The 18,854-nt window shown below is 38.1% G+C and overlaps 1 protein-coding gene across 1 annotated transcript; it reads right to left on the bottom strand.

Annotated features, from left to right (window-relative positions):
* Positions 1-10,420: 10,420 nt before the first annotated feature.
* Positions 10,421-18,447, bottom strand: c11h5orf15 (chromosome 11 C5orf15 homolog). Its single transcript, XM_084730655.1, has 3 exons — positions 18,327-18,447; positions 13,114-13,937; positions 10,421-11,185 (listed from the first exon to the last, which is right to left on the bottom strand). Exons 1-3 carry the CDS (start codon positions 18,445-18,447, stop codon positions 11,051-11,053), a joined length of 1,080 nt encoding a protein of 359 aa, XP_084586781.1. The 3' UTR covers positions 10,421-11,050.
* Between the last annotated feature and the right edge of the window lie 407 nt (positions 18,448-18,854).

The raw sequence follows: 18,854 nt of genomic DNA, 5'->3' as shown, positions 1-18,854 counted from the left end.
TGATTGTGTTTGACCAGCTCAGTTGTGGTCATATCAGTCAGTATTAGCAGTCAATGTGGTTGGACCACGTGTGTTGAGGTGTGTAGTTTCAGCGACTCTCAGATATGAGTGCAGATTTGCTGATGCTCCTCCTTGAGAAGCTAATAAATCCCTCTGTTGAGCTGAAAGCTTTGACTTGTTGAGTTCCTCTGAGAACAAACCTAACTACACAGCTTAGCTCAAACAGTCACTTGTTAGCGCGTTAGACTTGTTAGCTCTGCAGTGGGTGCTGTAACACAGGATGTTGCAAAACTCCAGCAGCACTCGTAGAATGAGAGTACTTGTATTATAAGACATGTTTGAGACAATTGGGGCTGAAACTCATCTTTAATTACTAGAAGTGTTGTTGCAGTTTTGATCCTTTTGAGTGCTTCTCTTCTTCATGCACTTAAAAGCAGGTAACATTACGCCAGAACGCCACCACCACAACCACTCTACACAGAATACTGTGCTCAGTATTTAAATATATATGAATAAATAAACCTCCTGCTCAAGCTGAACATGAGCCAAGAACAGCCCTTTTTGCTCTGTGGTCCAATAACAGTTGAACAAACTTTATTTTGTTCAACTTTCTCCTTTCCTGTTTTCTGTACTTAGATAAGCTTTGTACTGGGCTTGTCGATGCTTAAAAGGTAAAACCAGGAGGAGGATGGTTAGAACATGCTGCTGGGGAACTAATGTCGGCAAAACACTAGCTAACTAGCTAATAATGATTAACGCAGATTAGCCAGCTAGTTAGCTAGCATTTTACTAACATTGGTTTTCAGATATAAGTAGCTAATTAATGATTGATGTAGATCAGCTAGCTAATAATCTCTGTCAGGCATTTGCCTGGAGGGAATGATGTGATGGCTTGCCTGTGTGTGTCAGTGTGTGCGTGACCAGTGGATCTAGAACTGGAACTTGTCCATCCCATTCTTGTAAAAGCGATAAATCAAGAATGCCTTTTAGTGAATGTCTTTAAACTAAATATAGTTACTGAGAAAAAAACATGTAATTAAATTAACTAATCAAAATGTTGGTGATTACAAAGGGTTTACATCCATGTGTTCTTTTTGGGTTGCCTGGCAGAGATCTGCAATCTACTGACTGCGCTCTTCTAGTTAGCTATCGTTTTGCTACAGATTATTGATCAATGCATCAGACTGCACCCAAGGTCTAACACAGGCAGAAATTGCATCGTCTTTCTTTAGAGAAAATGTTCAGATGAGCCCTCGTCATTGAAGCAGAAGACTAGCCAGGCTGCGGCTTCACAGGCAAGTTCAGTTCACTCCTGACAGTCACGACCATGAACACTGAAATCTGGTGTGATCAAATGAAATTTTCAGGTTTTCCGTAGGCCCAGTTATCCTGTGATCTTGAGAAAACAAAAATTGTTTCCTCGTGATAAATGCCTTTTCTCCTAAATCTCTTTACCTCAAGAAATCTGCCTTTTATTTTCTCAAGATAACAAGATAATTAACCTACAGTATTGATGACGACATTAAAAAAATAATTGCAAGCACAGCCGTTCTCAGCTTCCATACTTAAATAATATATATTTGACTGTTTACTTAAAGAAGTTAAGGCCTAAGCATCTTATGCATCTTGTATCACACTCCATTCAAATCACTGCACAAAATGAGTTGTTGAAAAGATTATATCACCTAAAGCATGATTATCTTAATTGCATGATAAGAAAGATATTTCCTAACGTACAGTTGTATTTTTCATTTTATTTAATTAGATTTTTTGTGCTGTTATCAATCCAGGGTTGAGAAGAAAACACCTCCTGACACACACACACACACACACACACACACACTCACAGCTGGTGGCTGTAGAATCTAACCACAGTATTACTGGTGACTGCTGACCAACTAAATTAGATCAGTTGGGGGTCAAGGGCATCTTGATGTGAGCCGATGAAGGAAGGTAGATGCTCATTTACTTTCCTTCCCTAAAAACAATTCCCCCGAGTCTCTCTATGCTGCATCATTATTTTTCCTCCTGTTGTAACATCGAAGTTCTTTCGTAAAAACAACACAAGGCAGTGCAGCGACAGCACAATATCTTGTGCAAGACCAGAGACAATAAACTTCTTTATGGAGGTCCAGTTGCTGAATTGACTTAAGTGCACTGTCCCATACTTTTGCTGACTTTTTGCCACCCCTGTAAAAAGCAGTATTTTACGCACCAGACGCTTACATATGGGTGAGCAAAGGCTTAACGTTTCTCGAGAAGGGCTCCCGACACCATGAGTCTTTCCATTGACCTCTCTCGTTGAGGAGGTAGCTAATGGGCCAAATCACATGATCTGATCACTACAGCATGTGCTTTGATAAGATCTGGCCTCAGCCCAGCTGTTTTATCTGCTCTACCTCCAGGTCTCCTGACGCTCGATATATTGGCGTCTCCGTGAAAACCGGATACCTGCTGTAAGGAGGTTATAAAAAGACGGGCTGACCTGATCCAGCAGACGCAGAAAATACAGAAGTTATTACGGAGAGGCAAAATCAATCAATATCCGCCAGAATTATCCTTGATGGATAGTTTCACACAAGCAATCTCGTTGGTCAAAGACGGATTCCAGCTCTGTGAATTATTCCCATAAAGCCAGGTGCTTTGGGTTTCTGTTATTGCTTTGCCAGGTGTTTCCTGGTTACCATGGGAAGTCATCAGTGATCTGTCTTTCTGCCAGCATGGATGAATTCAAGGTTCAAAATTTACTTTTTCGTCCACCAGCCAAATGGCTAGTGAACATTCACATTATCCTAACCACTCAACAGATTACCATTGTCTTTTTTGCCGGTGAGTGGAGCAAATCTACCCTCCTCTTGCATATTTTATCAACATTTGGCTGGTTGCTGCTCCAAATTTGGAACATGGATGGATTATTGAATGGGCACACCAGGCACAGGTCCAGGGGTCCACGTGGTCAGTTGCCAGAGACACACAATGACCACTAAAAGACAAAATGTGTCGACAAAATGACCACAAATCAACTACGCAAAGAAACAATTGAATACCAAGAGACACAAAATGACTATAAAGGCAAACAAAGCTACAACAAAGGGGACAAAATGACCACAAAGAGATATTAAAAAAAACACCAAAGAACTGCTAAATAACCACAAAGACACAAAATGACTACAAAGAGAGACAAAACTATAACAAAGAGAATAAAACATCCATAAATAGACATAAAACAACCACAGGGGCACAAAAAAGATAACAAAGAACTGCAAAAATAAAAAATAAAAAAAAAACACAAAGAGATACAAAGAACCTCAAGAGACATGAATACTACAAAGACACACAAAATGACAACTGGAGATACAAAATGACCATAAAGCAACAACAAGGAGAAACAAAAGACTACAAAGAACTACAAACCAACCGCAAACACAAACAAAAGATGCATACTGTAACTATTACAAAAGGTGGGGAAAACAACTACAAAGGGACAAAGAATGACAACAAAGTGCCATAAAACCACAGCAAGGAGGAAAAACATCCACAAAGAGAAATAAAACTACCACAAAGCCGCAAAAAGTAAACAATGCACAAGACACAAGCGACCTCAAAGAGACATAAGTACTACAAAGATACACAGAACCATCACGAGAAACAAAATGACTATAAAAAGTTGCAAACAACATCTTCAAGTGCTTTTTGTAGGGATGCACCGACACCGATACCACAACTACTCCGATACCCCACAGCCGATACCACGTCACGAAAAATAGCCGCTCGATTCAAGTGATGCAGAGTTCAAGGTGTTTGTTGATTCTTACCGTCTTTTCTTGTCGTGTCGTCATCATCAGAGACTCGCTGTCCTCAACATCATCCACTAATGACCGCTGAGACTTTGTAAACTGTCTGTAAACTTCCATGTAAAACTGAAATAAATACACAGTCCACCTGTAGACCGCAGGCAGCCGCTGTCCAATAAGTCCTGACAGGTTTAAACTTGTTGAATGCGTCCGCAAATTAATCCGAAGACGAAGAAAAACCACCGCCGCCACCGTCTGTAACCCTCTTTTCTCTGTAATAAACTGCAACAACAGCACAAAACACACAACTTCACTCTTTGAGGTTCACAGCGGGGTAAATTAAACTGTTGCACACATGGCACCACACTCATACCTGTCCCCCCCTAAACAATGACAGGTAGGAACTAATTAGCTCTTAGACAAGAGGGACATGAGGAAGAAACTTAAATAATACACAATGTAAATGTGTAATTAAAATACTAGTTAAAATGCTGTAAATGATAATGAAATAATTATCATATAACACCATTTATAACAGTAAACTTATTTTTTTAAGTCCATAATAAAGTGAAATTATTATACTGAAATATATATAATAAATAAATATATAATAAATGCATACACAGTAAACTGTACAGCTTAATAAGGAACATAAAATCAGTAAAGTAATTTACTACAAATAACCTAAAAATGTAATGTGTACAGTAACTATGGTTACACTTGTAGCACGAAACAGCAACAGTGATTTGTTACATTTAGAAAGTGACCATCTACTGAGAATAAAACATGTTTTAAAAGTTATTGTAAAACCTTTAATGGAATTAGTAAGTACTCATATCTGTACTGGGTATCAGCAAGTATCCAAATGTAAGGGCATGTACTTGTACTCGGTCTGAAAAGAAAAGTGGTATCGGTGCACCCCTAGTTTTTTGTGTCTCTGAGATTCTAAGAGTTGTGGCTCAGCTGCAAAATGTGGTTCAAGTGCATCACATCATTTTTTGTCCTCTTTCAGTCTGGAGCTCTGGATTCTACTGGGCGTCTTTTACATCTGTTTGCTCAGGGGCTCACTGCTTCATATTCCATGCATGTATTACTGTATAGGTTCTAGCACCCATTGATCTGAGATGATTTGTAACAGTATCAGCTGTCTAATTATCTCCTCAACGTGAGAGAAAACCCAACAAGGATAATATTGATGATTGTGAGGCTGCAGTAGTTTTACAGTAATTGATAGACTGGATATCAGTACAACATATAACACCTATTTGAGAGGAACTTCATGCCAGAAGATCTTTAAAAAATATCTATTTAAAATGGTGACTGATGCCTGTTTGTATAAAAATGTAACCACTTTGCATGCAAAAGCCATAACAAATCAGAGTTTTACCCTTCATATGTTTTTTTTAGAAACCCCAATTGAAGGGTGTTGGTCTCTTGAGAAATTTCTTATGAACGTCAGAAATCCCTTTTCAAAAGCTACTGGATAACCCTTGTCACGATCTTCACCCTTCAGTGATCAAAAGTAGTTGTGAGTTTTTCCGGCTGGTAGGTTTCATTTGCTGCTGTCTCTCAGATAGATCCGCCTGGCATAACTTTGTACGAATATCCACAAAACCTGGTTATCTTATCTGCTGATGGCACACACCCAGCAGCCATCGCTCCCTGCTTTTCCATCTGCAGGTTTTACATTTCAGAAAACCTGGAAGATGCTTTTGTGCAGCGTGGTGTGTGATGAATAAGCAGGTAGGAGTTTAGCGTCTTGAAAAGGGGTGTTTTGATACCACACACACAGGGGTCAAACCTGTGATCTTTCATGCACCTCCCTGACCAGCCCACAGAAACAGAGCTACCACTCCATGGGGACATAGACGTCCATTGTGTCATGCTAACCTGTCGGGAAGGGGACGAAATAATGCTCAAAAGGTTAAATTTTGGGGTCCCTTGATGCCTCCCCTTTTACAGACATGCCCACAATCCCATGCAATTTTAGGCAAAAACAGTTCTGTGCATGCAATATAAATGTGTTATTTCTGCTCGTTCTTGAATCTGAATAATAATTTGAAATAAATTTGAATATTCCTGCATACCGGGATCTGAAAACAGTATTAGAATTGCATAATTGGGTCTGACTGGAGAGCCGAGACTTTTGTGGATTCAATGTGCCCAGTTGCATTAATGTGTGATTACGTTAGTCTCCATAGGAACTACTTCACTGTAGCATGACTGTTTGGATTTGAAACTTGACCTCTGTATAAAATGAACTGTTGTGACCTCTAGGAGAATCACAGCCGCATGAAACTTCACAACCACAAACTGCAGTTCTCACAGAAATGTCCAAATGTTTTTGATACAAACTCGCGGGTGTCATACTGTGGTCCTTTGGGGGGGACTTTGACCATTTTTCTCAAATTTTGAATTGTCAAAAATTCCTCACCAACTCAGTATAATAAATTGTATCACCCTGAAAACTGCTGCAAGAAGTTATGAGACATAATAGAGCATGACGCAGCCTTCATAAGCTCTAAACTTTCAACATGTGAACTGGCACTTAAGATAGACTTTTGACTAGAAAACCATGATACAGAGTACAGAGCTGTATCTCAAATTAATATTCAGGTTCCCAGCTTTCAGATAATACACACACACACACACACACACACACACACACACACACACACACACACACACACACACTATGGCTCTATGAGGAGTGGGAAAATGTTAAAAAGATTAATATGCACTAATTGTATGCTTAAAACCAAAGTCCAACTTTAGTTTATATCATCATACCAAATTAAGATGATTAGAGTGACTCAAATTTTTTTTTAGTCTAATTTGTGCAGTTCTCATACAACTCATCATTTTGTTAAAACAGCAAAATAATCAGGGATATTATATATGATATATTATTGCAAAATCTTGCTTAGTAGTAATCATATCTTTCCTTGTGAAAATGAGATTGCCCGGCTTTAAAAATGACTGTGAGCAGGGAGAAAAAATAGTTGGTTAGTTTATTTTTAGTTTTGCACTGTAGAGATGCTTTGTTACAGAACAGATAATGCTTTTCAAATGAGGAACTGTCTCTGGGTGTGTATACTGTAACTAGTCTTAAATGTCGTGCTGCGGTTTAAAGCACATGTGAATGATTTAAGAGGGATTTGTTGGTTTCTGACCAGGTAATATGTCTCCATGCAGGTCTGTAGTGTGTTAGAAGTAATTCTGCTGCGGGAACAGACTGTGGCAGTCATTAATCAAAACTAGACATTCAGATATGCATATCCGACTTGGTCTGTCTTTCTCTCTGTCTGCCTCCATCTGTACTGTCACTCTTTGCTGTTTAGAAACTTTAATAGACAGATTAACCGTGATAAACTTTTCATATTTTCTGTTGTCATCTCAGTGTTGTTGTGTGACATTAAAGATTCTGAATAAGATTTTTTTTGTTTGTTTTGTTTTTCTCCCTTTGGTATTTCTGAGGAGTTGTGTGTAATCATGGCACGTATGGTTCCAACAACACATTATTAGAGAAAGTATAAAAGTGTTTTTCAGCTCAGATTCCTATTTATTATTATTTATATGCTGATATGTTATTTGTGCCACACTGAGAGGAAAAGCTGTGGAAAACCAATTGCAAAATTACATTTTTATTTGCTCAGGCAGTATTTTGATGTGGAGTCAGTTACACAACCCGAACCAGCTTACTGCCTTCACAGTATGTGGTAACAGTCTGCCTGTCATCATTCAATTTGTTAAAGGACACAGCAGAAAATCTGACAACCGAAACACACACAGGTTTATCTGATCAGTTATTTGTGTGTGCATACTGCCTCCTTGTGGCAAAGTAAGCTATTTTTCCTTTTAGCAGTCCTGATACTGGAGCCTGCCTCAGTTACATACAGTATTGACAGTATTACAAGCAGCATATCAATCATTTAGACAAAAATTAAAGTTTAAAAACGGCATCTAATGTAGGGAATATGGTCTTTTGCAGAGAACGTGCACCTTAACTTTGGTTAAATGTATTTAACTATTAGCCCTTTAAATATATAATATCTTTAAACCACATATTTTCAGCTCAGTATGTCATAATTATAATAAAAAGTGTCCAGTCACAATACAAACACAGTTAAGATGTATGGAGTCATGGGAGTGCCATAAAAGGAAATAAATATGTAAAAGAGTAAGAAAATAAATTTGGAAATATAAAGAGAAACAAATAAAGTAAGCAAATAAAAAATGTGAAAATATTAAGAATAAAAGTAGATAAGATGTGTTAATATAAAGAAAAAATGTTAAAATATGCAGACATTTGAGCATCTTTCATTTTCAAAAAATGTTTAAAAATGTATTTCTGCACTTATTTTTTCTGTAGTTTTTAATTTATTTTTTATGCCATTTGTTTATTTTTATCCCCTTCTTGCCTTATTGTTTTCCCTATTGCTTTTGCTTTTCCTTGAAGGTCAAACTGTTAATAAAAAGGCAAAAACAATGGAGAAATGCAAAAGGGAGAAAAGCGAGGAAAAAAAAGGAATAAAAATAAATATTAGATAAAACAGATAAAAATGTTTAAAAAAAAAACGTAACAAACATATTAAAAATATTGATATACGCAGAAATAAATTAGAGTAAATTAAAATGCTTATAATTATTCTTTTATATTTTGTCTTTATTTATTTCCACATTCATTTCTGTTAACAGATTTATTCTTGTTGTGGCACTCCTATGACTCCAGAAAGCCAGACAATTACTGCAAAAGGAGCTAAATATCACAAAGCTCTGTGATATAAATACTTTTCTAGCCTGACAGAAGAGCTTCTTAGATTTATCACTCGAACAGGTCAACCATGAAAGCATCAATAACGAAAATGAAAGACACAGGGAGGAACTCTGTACACAATTTGTGCTTTATTGACAAAAAAAGAGATTGTACAGTTTCTACTGTTGATTGCAAGAGCAGTGTCGATCCATCACCTTTACGCAGGACACCTCCTCCTCTCCTATTCTAGCTAGCATGACTGAACAGCACAGTGCAAATCGCATTATCCATCTACCCAATGTGTACCTTATATACGGACAAGACAGCTGAAAACAACTGGCTCAAGGCGACAAGAGATTGATAACAAATATGTGAAGTCATGTGGCAGTTATGGCATTTCAATTGAAGGCATGAGACGGCAACAGACAGAAAAACAACACGTGGCTGCGACGATTAGTTATGAGTGACAAAAAAGCAATGTGGTCTGCTCGTCTTTTTTTTTTTTTTTTTTTTTTTGTTAGTGCTCATGTGAACATCAGGTCACACAGACCGTGCAAAAAATTTCTGATGAACAGAGACAGCAGTCCACCAAACTGAACTCTAATGGGAATTAACTAAAACTTAAAAGTTCTGTGTGAGCACGAGGGCACACAGCTGTTACAATGGAGGCCATAAATGATTGATAGAGACTTCACCGAAGTCATAAAACAAAGAGGGCCAGCCCCAGGATTTCTGCATAGCAAAATCTGGGTAGTAGAAGTAGAAGAGTTACTGTATTAGACACATATAAAATAATGAGCAAGGGAAAAAAAAGTCTGGCAATAAAAGCATCTCCCATACGTTATATTAGTACATTCTAACCTGAACAATATACAGTATCTGTCTTCATTTAAATGGCTTAAACACATGAACAGACCCCTCACCTGAAGAGTTGTCACCCTCCTTGACTTGATGCTTAATGTGCAGCTTAATTTCCCAACATGTACTAGGGATTTTACATCCCTTATATAATGCAAAACAAAAGAGCTATTATGCAATTTCTGCAAAGGTTTTACAGGAAACATACAGTTGGAACATGTTTAAACATCTTCAAGTTTATGTGAAAATGTAATTTCTTCCTTTGTTAGATAAAAAAAAGGTTCTGATTGATATTATTTTCTTATGAACACTAATGAGCAATTCAATTTTATATAGCACCCATTCTTGAGAATTAGGACAAAACTGTATTTTTAGGGGGGTTGACCCTTCAATTATGCTGGGAAAATATATTTTAAAAAGTCAAACTCTTGGCTATTAAGCCTTGTAAGAAACCAACCTCCAAGTGAATTATTTTTTTATTAAATCTTTTGCAGCTGAGGACTTGAATTCTGTCAAATCCATCAGACAAATAATTTTCTTTGTTGACAAACTAATTTTTTAGATCCTTACGAACATATATTTAATTAATATAGCAGAAAAACCACTCGTTGTTAAAGGAGTTGACAGCCAACTGACAGAGATGTCACACATAAAGGGGAGTGTCCAGGCTTTTCTGACTGGGTGTTAATTTCACACACATTATTCAATTATTAAAGAGAACTGAGAGTTTTGTCACCTCTGTCAGCATAGATGTCAACTCCGTGAAGACGGAGTATCTGACAGCACAGAGCAAGTTTAGAAATTAAAAAACATTAAAGCTGACCAAAACATTGTAGAAATTACACTTCTGTCATAAATCTTCTAAAGAATAAAATTTCACCAAAAAAATGTTATTAGTGTCAGTAGTAACTGTTTTTTGTAGGACAGGATTTGTCCCTGTTCTCAAGAATGGGTACTTTACTTACAGTCAGATTTATGAAAAACAGACCGTTTTAACATGAGCAGTGGAACGTTTTTGGAATGACTGCATATTTACTGAATGCATCAGTGCTTTTTTGCATACTCACACCTATACGATATAAAAGTACGTATGACACAATTGCTTTGTGTGTCAATTCATATCTTGGCTAACTGCTGAGAAAAATCTATTATTAATCTTGGGGTAAATAATCAATTGTTATAATTAAGCATCATATTATTATCTAAGTTACATTAACATGTAATTCTCATTATTCTTAGAGTGAGTATCAAACATATTAAGACTGTATGTAAGAGGAAAAAAAAAAAAATAGGTGCAGAGGGGACAATAAGGCTGAAACACTCCCAAAAAGAAGACAGATATAAGACCCCCCTAAAAAAATATTAAATCCCAGGAAATTATTAATTTAGAAAAAAAGACAAATAATATAACATAACAAGAATAACCGTAAAAATCTCTATGCAGACAACAAAAAGGTTCTGAACAAACATAATTCTTTCCAGAAGACAGGACACCCCCTGCTCTCCAGTTGGCCTGTATAGCAAGAGAAAGCATCAATCAAGCTCCATGACAAAGCACAGCATCTCCACAACATGACCGGCCGGGCAGGAAGGCCAACTGGCTCTGTGCAGGTCTGAACATATTTGTTCTTGTGAACGCGGATCAAAAGATGTAGTCTCGGGTCATCTTGAGGGACGGCATGGCCTCGTTGACATTTTGGTCCAGGCGGTGATACTCCACAGTGTTGCGGGAACAGAGGCTGTCTTTCCAGCGCCGGCTCTGAGCCAGGAGGAAGATCTGAAAAGAAGGACAGAAAAAAAAAAGAAGGAAAGCTCAAATGGAAATCAAATTAATCTGATAGATGAACAAGTGCTGATCAAGTAAAATCATTTCTTGGATGACAGGCTAGCAAAAAAAGATGAAAGACTACATAATTGGACTCCTTACTTCAGCTGTAAAACCCAAATTTACATGAGGCCAGCATAATATGTAATATAAAACTTTCCTCTACAGAGTTGACAGAGAAGGAATTTGTGCCTCTAGAAAGGAAAAGAAGAGTGTATGGTGCCTTCACTGGGATACCGACTGACCATGTCGTACATACGGTAAAAACATATGATTCAACAATGCACATGGTGAATAGAACAAACCACCAGGCATTTTGTTCAAAGCCTGTAAAGCACTTCTTTTATTAGTGAAGTTGTGCTACTGAGAAAACACTAAATGGGGCAGGACAAGCCTCACTGTTGAATGCTACAATGTCGTTGTAGGAAGATCAAATCTTGAGCTCTGCATATTACAATGCTCAACTTTTCTTAACAAAAACAAAACAATTTAGCTTACAACAATATACAGTATAACAAGTAAGACTGGCATAATCTCAGATTTTAGAAGCTGTTATAAAAATTGCTGGTGATTAAATTTTCAGGTTATCAATTGCATGGTTTATTGTTTCACACCAGTTTTTCTACAGGAAGTAGGGCTGGTCAAAGAACGCCCCAGTCATGAGTTTTTGTTGCAGACCCCAACTGATGATCGCCTATAAGCCATATCAGCCGATAACAATGTTTTGTAATATACTCAGCTGCTTCGGAGTGGAGCATAAGAGTTTTCACAACACATTCCTGCAAATGTTTGACAATAAAATAAAATGCTAAGAAACGGAGCGTTTTTTGGGAGTGGATCAGATCAAGGCTTCACTTGTCTGCCACCGCTGACAAACTATAACTGGCTACCTCGCTAACATAGAGAACAGATGTGTCAAACCTGCACTGAACTGGACAATCACTAGTTTGACTTAAAATGTAAACTGGTTATGGCATGAAGTTATTTCCTCAGTGGAGTTACATGCAGGTAAGATGATCACTGGCAGTCTATTTCTGCATCAGTTTAGACCAAGGAAAATAACTGAAACGAATTGCAGTCAGTCAGTAGCATTTGAGCCATTTCTGACTCATACGTGGCTGATAAAGGGAACAGAAAGTATAAAACTGCTGAATAAACACCATTGGATGATGCGTTAAGTTAACAGCAGCGGTGCAGACATCACTTTTAACACAGGGGTGATGAAGAAATATCTAGAAAATCTATGTTAAGCGACTTCCATGTTCCATGTGTTGATAATCCTCATGTATCATGCTTGGGTGCTGATAGAAAAGTAAACGGGGCAATGCTGCTATCTTACTGCTGCAGGAGGACAAGGCGCCCGATGCTTCACCTCCAGCACTTGTGTGGAGCACTTGTCCTACTGTGATAAGTCATGTCCAGTTTGTGGAGCTTAAGAGAGCCAAACTGTTGCGAATCTGTTTAAAACACTTCCACACTTGAGATGATCGCGGCAAGGCTTGTTCTCTGCAGCTTGTTCTCTGGGTGAATCCATGCTCTGACTGGCCACAGCAGTTCATAGCGACGCGTCAATGCATGTTATGTAAATCAAGGTATTTTTGTAATGAATGACGCTGACAAATCGGCTCAGGCTTATTAGAGTTATATTGAGAACATAAAAGAAGGGATGACTGTCTATTAACTTACCAGCAACACAACATTTTAAAAAATGAACTTCAACAAGTCTGGATAGTGTGTTTTGGATTCACTGTCACATGCCATCTCCTCAACTGTCACAAATTGATGCGGAGGTAAAATCAGCTCTGCAAACAAGACTGCATCATCATCTCAGGCCTTTACATCTTAAGCAGTTCTCTGGCTGTCATCATGCCAACACTCACCTTCCTCTTGTTGTGATAGGTGATGTAAACGATTGCCACCAGGAAAGCCAGGATGACCAGATGAAAGAAGAAGTGGGAGTCTTCGTCCTCTGTGTTGTAGCCGTCTGGTCCCTTGTAATGGGGCACCTCCACCAGTCCTGGCTGCTGCAGCCTGTTCACAGTTTCATCTTTGCTGTCGTCACTGTTTTCATATCCCTCCATGGTGTGACCGACGACGCCTTCCTCATAGTCTTCCTCATCATCATCATCATCTTCGTCATCCTCATCTGTAAAATTCTCCATATCAATGTGAGGTGCTTGTTCTGTGTCAGTGGCCTGCAGTAGGTCTGGTTCTGTGTCCTCCACTGTGGATGGGTTCAGTGCAGTGGAAGGTTTGGAGTCAGAAACGGGTGTTTCTGGCCCTTCCGTTACAGATTTGGCTAGTTCATCAATGCTGTCAAAGGTGGAGGGAGCTTCGGGAGTCAAGGCTACAGTGGTTTCAGAAGCAACAGGTGCATCTGTTGCCTCAACTATGCCTGTGGTGTCTGAATCTGCATCATCCACATGTGCTTTTGTGACCTCATTGGCGACATCATCAGCATCAATGATGTCAGATGGATGTGTTTCCTCGCTCTCTTTAGATGTTTGTGGCTGAACAGCTGTTGTGAGGTTTCCATTAGGAGCCTCTGATTCTACTGTCGTGGAGTTTGAGATAGGCACAGGGTCCCTGGGATCTGCTGAAGCTGCATTCTGTTCAAGCTGATCAGGTGACACAGGTCCTGTGGAAGCTGCTTCCTTGTTCACAGTGGTCAAAGTAGTATTTTGAGATGTGTTTGCCCCCTGATCTGTGAAGTCAAGAAACAACAATGTAAGACATTATGTTACACAAATAAGGTTGAAACAATACTTCTTAAAACAATTGATCAAATCAGCTTGAAATGTTTGCATAGTAAACAAAATATGCATTTTTAATCAGAGGGGTGCAGCACTCGATATGAAGGACGTCTTGTTGACAATAAACATGGCACCTGGGACACAAACATACAGTCTGGGACAACAGACATAGGACAATAGGGTTGCAACTATCGATTATTTTCATTAACAATGAATCTGTTGATTTTTCTTGAGTAATTGATTAGTTGTTTGGCCCATAAAATGTAAAAAAAATCATAAAAAATGTTGATCAGGGATAACATCCTCAAATGTCTTGATCTGTCCACAACCCAAAGATACTCAGTTTACTGTCACAGAGTGCTAAGGAAACTATAAAAATATTCAGATTTGAGAAGCTGAAATGACAGAAATTGCTATTAATTAATAATAAAATATATCTGAATCCTTGCAGCTCTAGTTTAAAAAAAATAAAATAAAATAAATAAAAAACTTACAAAATAGGTGTGCTTTGGATAAACTGACCATAATCTAAGTAATTAGGTCTACCTTATTCCCCATTGTTCTTGTATTAAGATTCAACAATACATCCTTTTTTAGTTTAGTTTCTATCCTATATCAGAACACCCGTCCTCTGTTTCTATCACTCCTTTGTGCTTCTATCACAGTTAGTTTTGTGGTTTCTGGTGATTTTGGGACTTGGTTTGTAAGGTTTACAGCTTGCCATCCTGTTGCATTGCTCTGTGGACAATGATGCAACTAAAAAACAAGAGCTGAAACTTACCAACCACTTGTTCCACCTTCTCTCACTAGTCAACCACCTGCACATGTCGCATGGATTTTAGTTAATCTAAAACACTCTTTATGATTTATTTATAATTCCTCATTGTTCCACAATGTAGAATCCATGTATAATTTTGTTGGCTTCTATCTATTATAATGGACACTGACTGGGGGGAAAAAACTGGCTATTTGACTTGAAGAATCTTAACCTACTGACAGGTCTCAGACTAGGCTAGTGATTTGAATCTTTTACTTTCAGGGGCCAGTCCTACAACATGCAAGTTTTTTTCAGTTACAGCTGAATGAATGCAATTTTGTTACAGACAGCCATAAGGTCATGCAACTACACTGTGTAATTACATTTGCAGCTAAACCTATGACTGGAAAATCAGCTTGTCCAACTCAAAGACTGCTGACCAAAAATACCCCAGAGCAAGGCAGTTAACTCTCCAGCTGCAAAGTGGACATCTGTACTTAACGGCAGCTTGTTCACGTGTGGTTGTGTGAAAACATGCATTCCCTCACAACTCAACAACTGACAATGAGACCATATTGTGCTTTGACATAATCTCTCTCCTTTCAGACACAATTGTGATGTGTTTTTGCATATTATGCTGTTATAAACCCTGTCAGACTGCTTTATGTTTGTTGTAATTCCATGCTCTGAACACATTTCAGAGCTTTTGACTGATGATTTAAATTATACCCCCATATTAGCCCATTTTTACAATGTTTTGAGTCTGTTCAAGTTTAAAAAAGTTGTAGTATAACAGACATAACATTTCAGTCTTATACTAAAACAGTATTTTAAATCTCAATAATTGCTACAGCTATTTCTGATTCCTTTAAATGAGAGCTGAACCCAGTCTCCTGCATCTGGCAAGCCTTCCTGAATCAATGACGCTATTTAACCAACGAGTGTCAACATTATTTCATCCTGTGGGTGCGACTAGGAGGCGTTGCTTAGGAAGGGACGGGAGGAGAACACTAGGGACTTGAAGCAAGGAGCAAGACGTCCCCAAGAGAAGAAAGGGACTATTCATACACATGGGCCATGGCCAGCATAAATAATCACTGAACAGGAGATCTTTGTGGCAGCCACATTTATAAGCTTTGCTGCATGAAACAGCATGTATGACATTCAGCCTTTAAGACTTTGACCAGCTGGGTCACACTTGATAAAGGTTTTAATGTTGAAGTATGTTTATAATATTTCCTTCAACCACATGTCTTGTTAACAGGAAATGATGGCAATACCTCCAGTATTGCTAAACATTCCCTCTTTTGGCTCTTGGGTCAGTTTCTTTAGGTACACATATATCATACACATATTTGTATGATCATCAAAACTATTTTAGCCACTAGCTATGTAAATTTAGCCTTGTTGAACAGCATGACAACCAATTGAGCAACTAGACAAAGCTGTTTGTATTTCAGGATAAATAAATATTTGATCAAGGTAAGGTCATCCTTCCCTCTGTATAAACATTTATATTGTTCGCTTCACGAAAGAGGCATCCGCAATATCAGGACAGCACATAAATGCTACGTCAAGATATGATTTCATGAACAAACACAAAACATGAGAGGTTACATAACTAAAAATGCTTCAAAGATAAGATTAAATGTTCAGTAGTAAATGCAGCAATTAGACACTGATGTGATACTAGGCTATAAGAAGATATGGTAGGGAATAGGTCCATTACTAATGTCAGATCACAGGACTTGCATGACAAATGTTGATAGGCATGACATGCCCATTACATACACGGGGTTGATGTGTTGGATCTTTCTAGACAAATATGTCATGGAAATAATTTATAAAGAACACAGCACACTCATTAACATTTCTGTTCATAACTAACAGTCAATGTCTGTATGTAGGCCTTTGTGTAATGCATGTTGTTTGAGTGAATCTAGAGACAATGATGGCGAGGCACAGCTTTATTATGTGTACGAAATAGGCCAGAGACTTCCTGTTTTTCCCAGCAAACACAATCCAGCAATGTGACAGCTGCCTGAAACACACACTAGCATGACATACAGCCTCCATTTGAAAATAACAGAGAACACAGGCCAAGAAATCGACACCACGGACCGACCTTATCTCCACAGATTCAAGCCAGTATAGTCAAAGTCCATTTATGCAAGACAGAGCCTGCCATTGGGGGCAGTTTTTACAGCCTTTACTATGGTCCCAGTTCCCTTGATGGTAAACTTCAAAAGGTTTGTCTTTAATGAGCGGCGGTGCTACTGAACTGACAGGGGGCAAATTAACAGCTCTGATATATAACAAGGACATCTGGACCAAGTCACTTTATCTGACCACCACAAATCACCGCTGCTCAGGAGAAGTCCCCGAGGGCCTTCACAAAGTAGGCCCTTTAACTAGACTGCCATTTTCACTGCGGTTAACACAAATTTAAGTTAGCTGGTCATACTTAACATTCTCATATCAATCCAATGAATCTAATATAGGTCATAGAACTGATCTTGGTCAATTGATGATTACACCCCTAACCAAAAGTCAATTCTAAAATATTATTGCTATCAAGGTATGTGGTCAAACTACTGTTATATTTCTATTGGATTTTGAACATATCACCGTACTACTATAAGATCATTACATGTTTGCACTATTTGATAATTAATGGTATTTTAGCTCAGAGAGATATGTTGAGATTTATTACAAGGCTTTGATAAATACTCGATTCTGGTTGGTCAATTATTGCAGCATTCTTAAGTCTGTTATTGCTGTATAGCAGACCCTTGCAATGTATAACAGACCGTTGCTATGGACACGGTTTTTATCATAGACTCTGGAAGAACAATAATATCGTTGTTAAATCACTAAAATAATTTTAACATTAACATTTAGTGTCAAATTATTGATAGTTTTTGGTAGTTACATACCTATTTAACAAGCAGACTAATGTACAATAAGCAGCTCAATATGGCAAAACAAAGCCATGAAATCATTTTAAATTTTAATTGTTTTTACATATTTTGCGGCATAGCCTTAAATCTGGATATTGTTATTTATAAACCACATCGCCACCGATACTTATTGTTTCCTTCTTTCGATATGACTGTTACGAAGCTATGTGAAGTACAGGGCAACTTAAAACACTGTTAAAAACCTGGTCAGGGAACTTTATACAAATATACTATTTGAAACAAACGTAGAAATAACGTTTTAAAAGGTTGTCGTAACGTTATAACGTTCCAACTTTGGTTCAACTGAGTCTCGCGACGGATACGTTACATTTCAAGACGGCCGTGGAGCCGTTGCACTTAGAGCCTCATATAAACTCCTTACATTTGGTGAGTTACTTAGTTGAAGTGTAACGTAACATTTCAGTGAAGACTTCAGTAAAAAATATTGTTACTGACTTTTCCGGCATGAACAGACAACCTGTCATCTTCCTCTCGCCTGACTCCGTGGTTGCTAACATGACGTTACTGTTAGCTACCTGACACTGGCTAGCTAACTAGCAGTCCTGCAGGCTGGTTTAAAAAAACAGTCAATCTCTTAGATACTCCGCGTAAGTTTAACATACCTGGCGTCGTGATATTGACCGGAGCTGACAGGCAGCCGTTGGCTATCAGCTGGAGGAAAATAACCAGAGAAAGCGCATACATATTTCTGCTGCTTCGCCTCATCTTCCTGCACGTCGCCATGTTGATGCGTGAGTAACTGAAGAGGCGTGGTTTAGCACGACTACATACAGAGTGAGTGTGAGAGAGTGAGTAACTGTGTGTACTGTGACGCCGTGCGAGACTTATGTTTATGTGAGTCACAGTTATGGCAGTGGCTGTCTGTGTGATTAGTTCCCTCTAATGTTGTTTCACCCTCCAAATACCTGGTATACTTGCTTATGAACTGATCATAGCCTATAAACAGAATTTTATATTATTATTGTTTTGTTGTCATTAGCTTTACTCCTCATTGTTTGGGCGTCACAAACCCCACTACTGCATGTGAGATAATAATAATAATAATAATAATAATAATAATAATAATAATAATAATAATATAAAAAGACTTTGATATAGATAGATGTTTTCCCATTGATGGTATTGGATCA

Source organism: Lutjanus erythropterus, chromosome 11 (assembly GCF_056507025.1).
Source record: "Lutjanus erythropterus isolate fLutEry1 chromosome 11, fLutEry1.hap2, whole genome shotgun sequence".
Lineage (NCBI taxonomy): Eukaryota > Metazoa > Chordata > Actinopteri > Lutjaniformes > Lutjanidae > Lutjanus > Lutjanus erythropterus.
The sequence above is the reverse complement of the archived record's forward strand: the minus strand, read 5'-3'. Positions and strand labels throughout refer to the sequence as shown.

Excerpts from the sequence above, each read along its gene's own strand:
- c11h5orf15 (XM_084730655.1), bottom strand. The coding sequence starts at position 18,447 with ATGGCGACGTGCAGGAAGATGAGGCGAAGCAGCAGAAATATGTATGCG. Across the intron at positions 13,938-18,326 it reads GGTCAATATCACGACGCCAG|ATCAGGGGGCAAACACATCT; the intron begins GTATGTTAAACT and ends TTGACTTCACAG. Across the intron at positions 11,186-13,113 it reads CCTATCACAACAAGAGGAAG|ATCTTCCTCCTGGCTCAGAG; the intron begins GTGAGTGTTGGC and ends CCTTCTTTTCAG.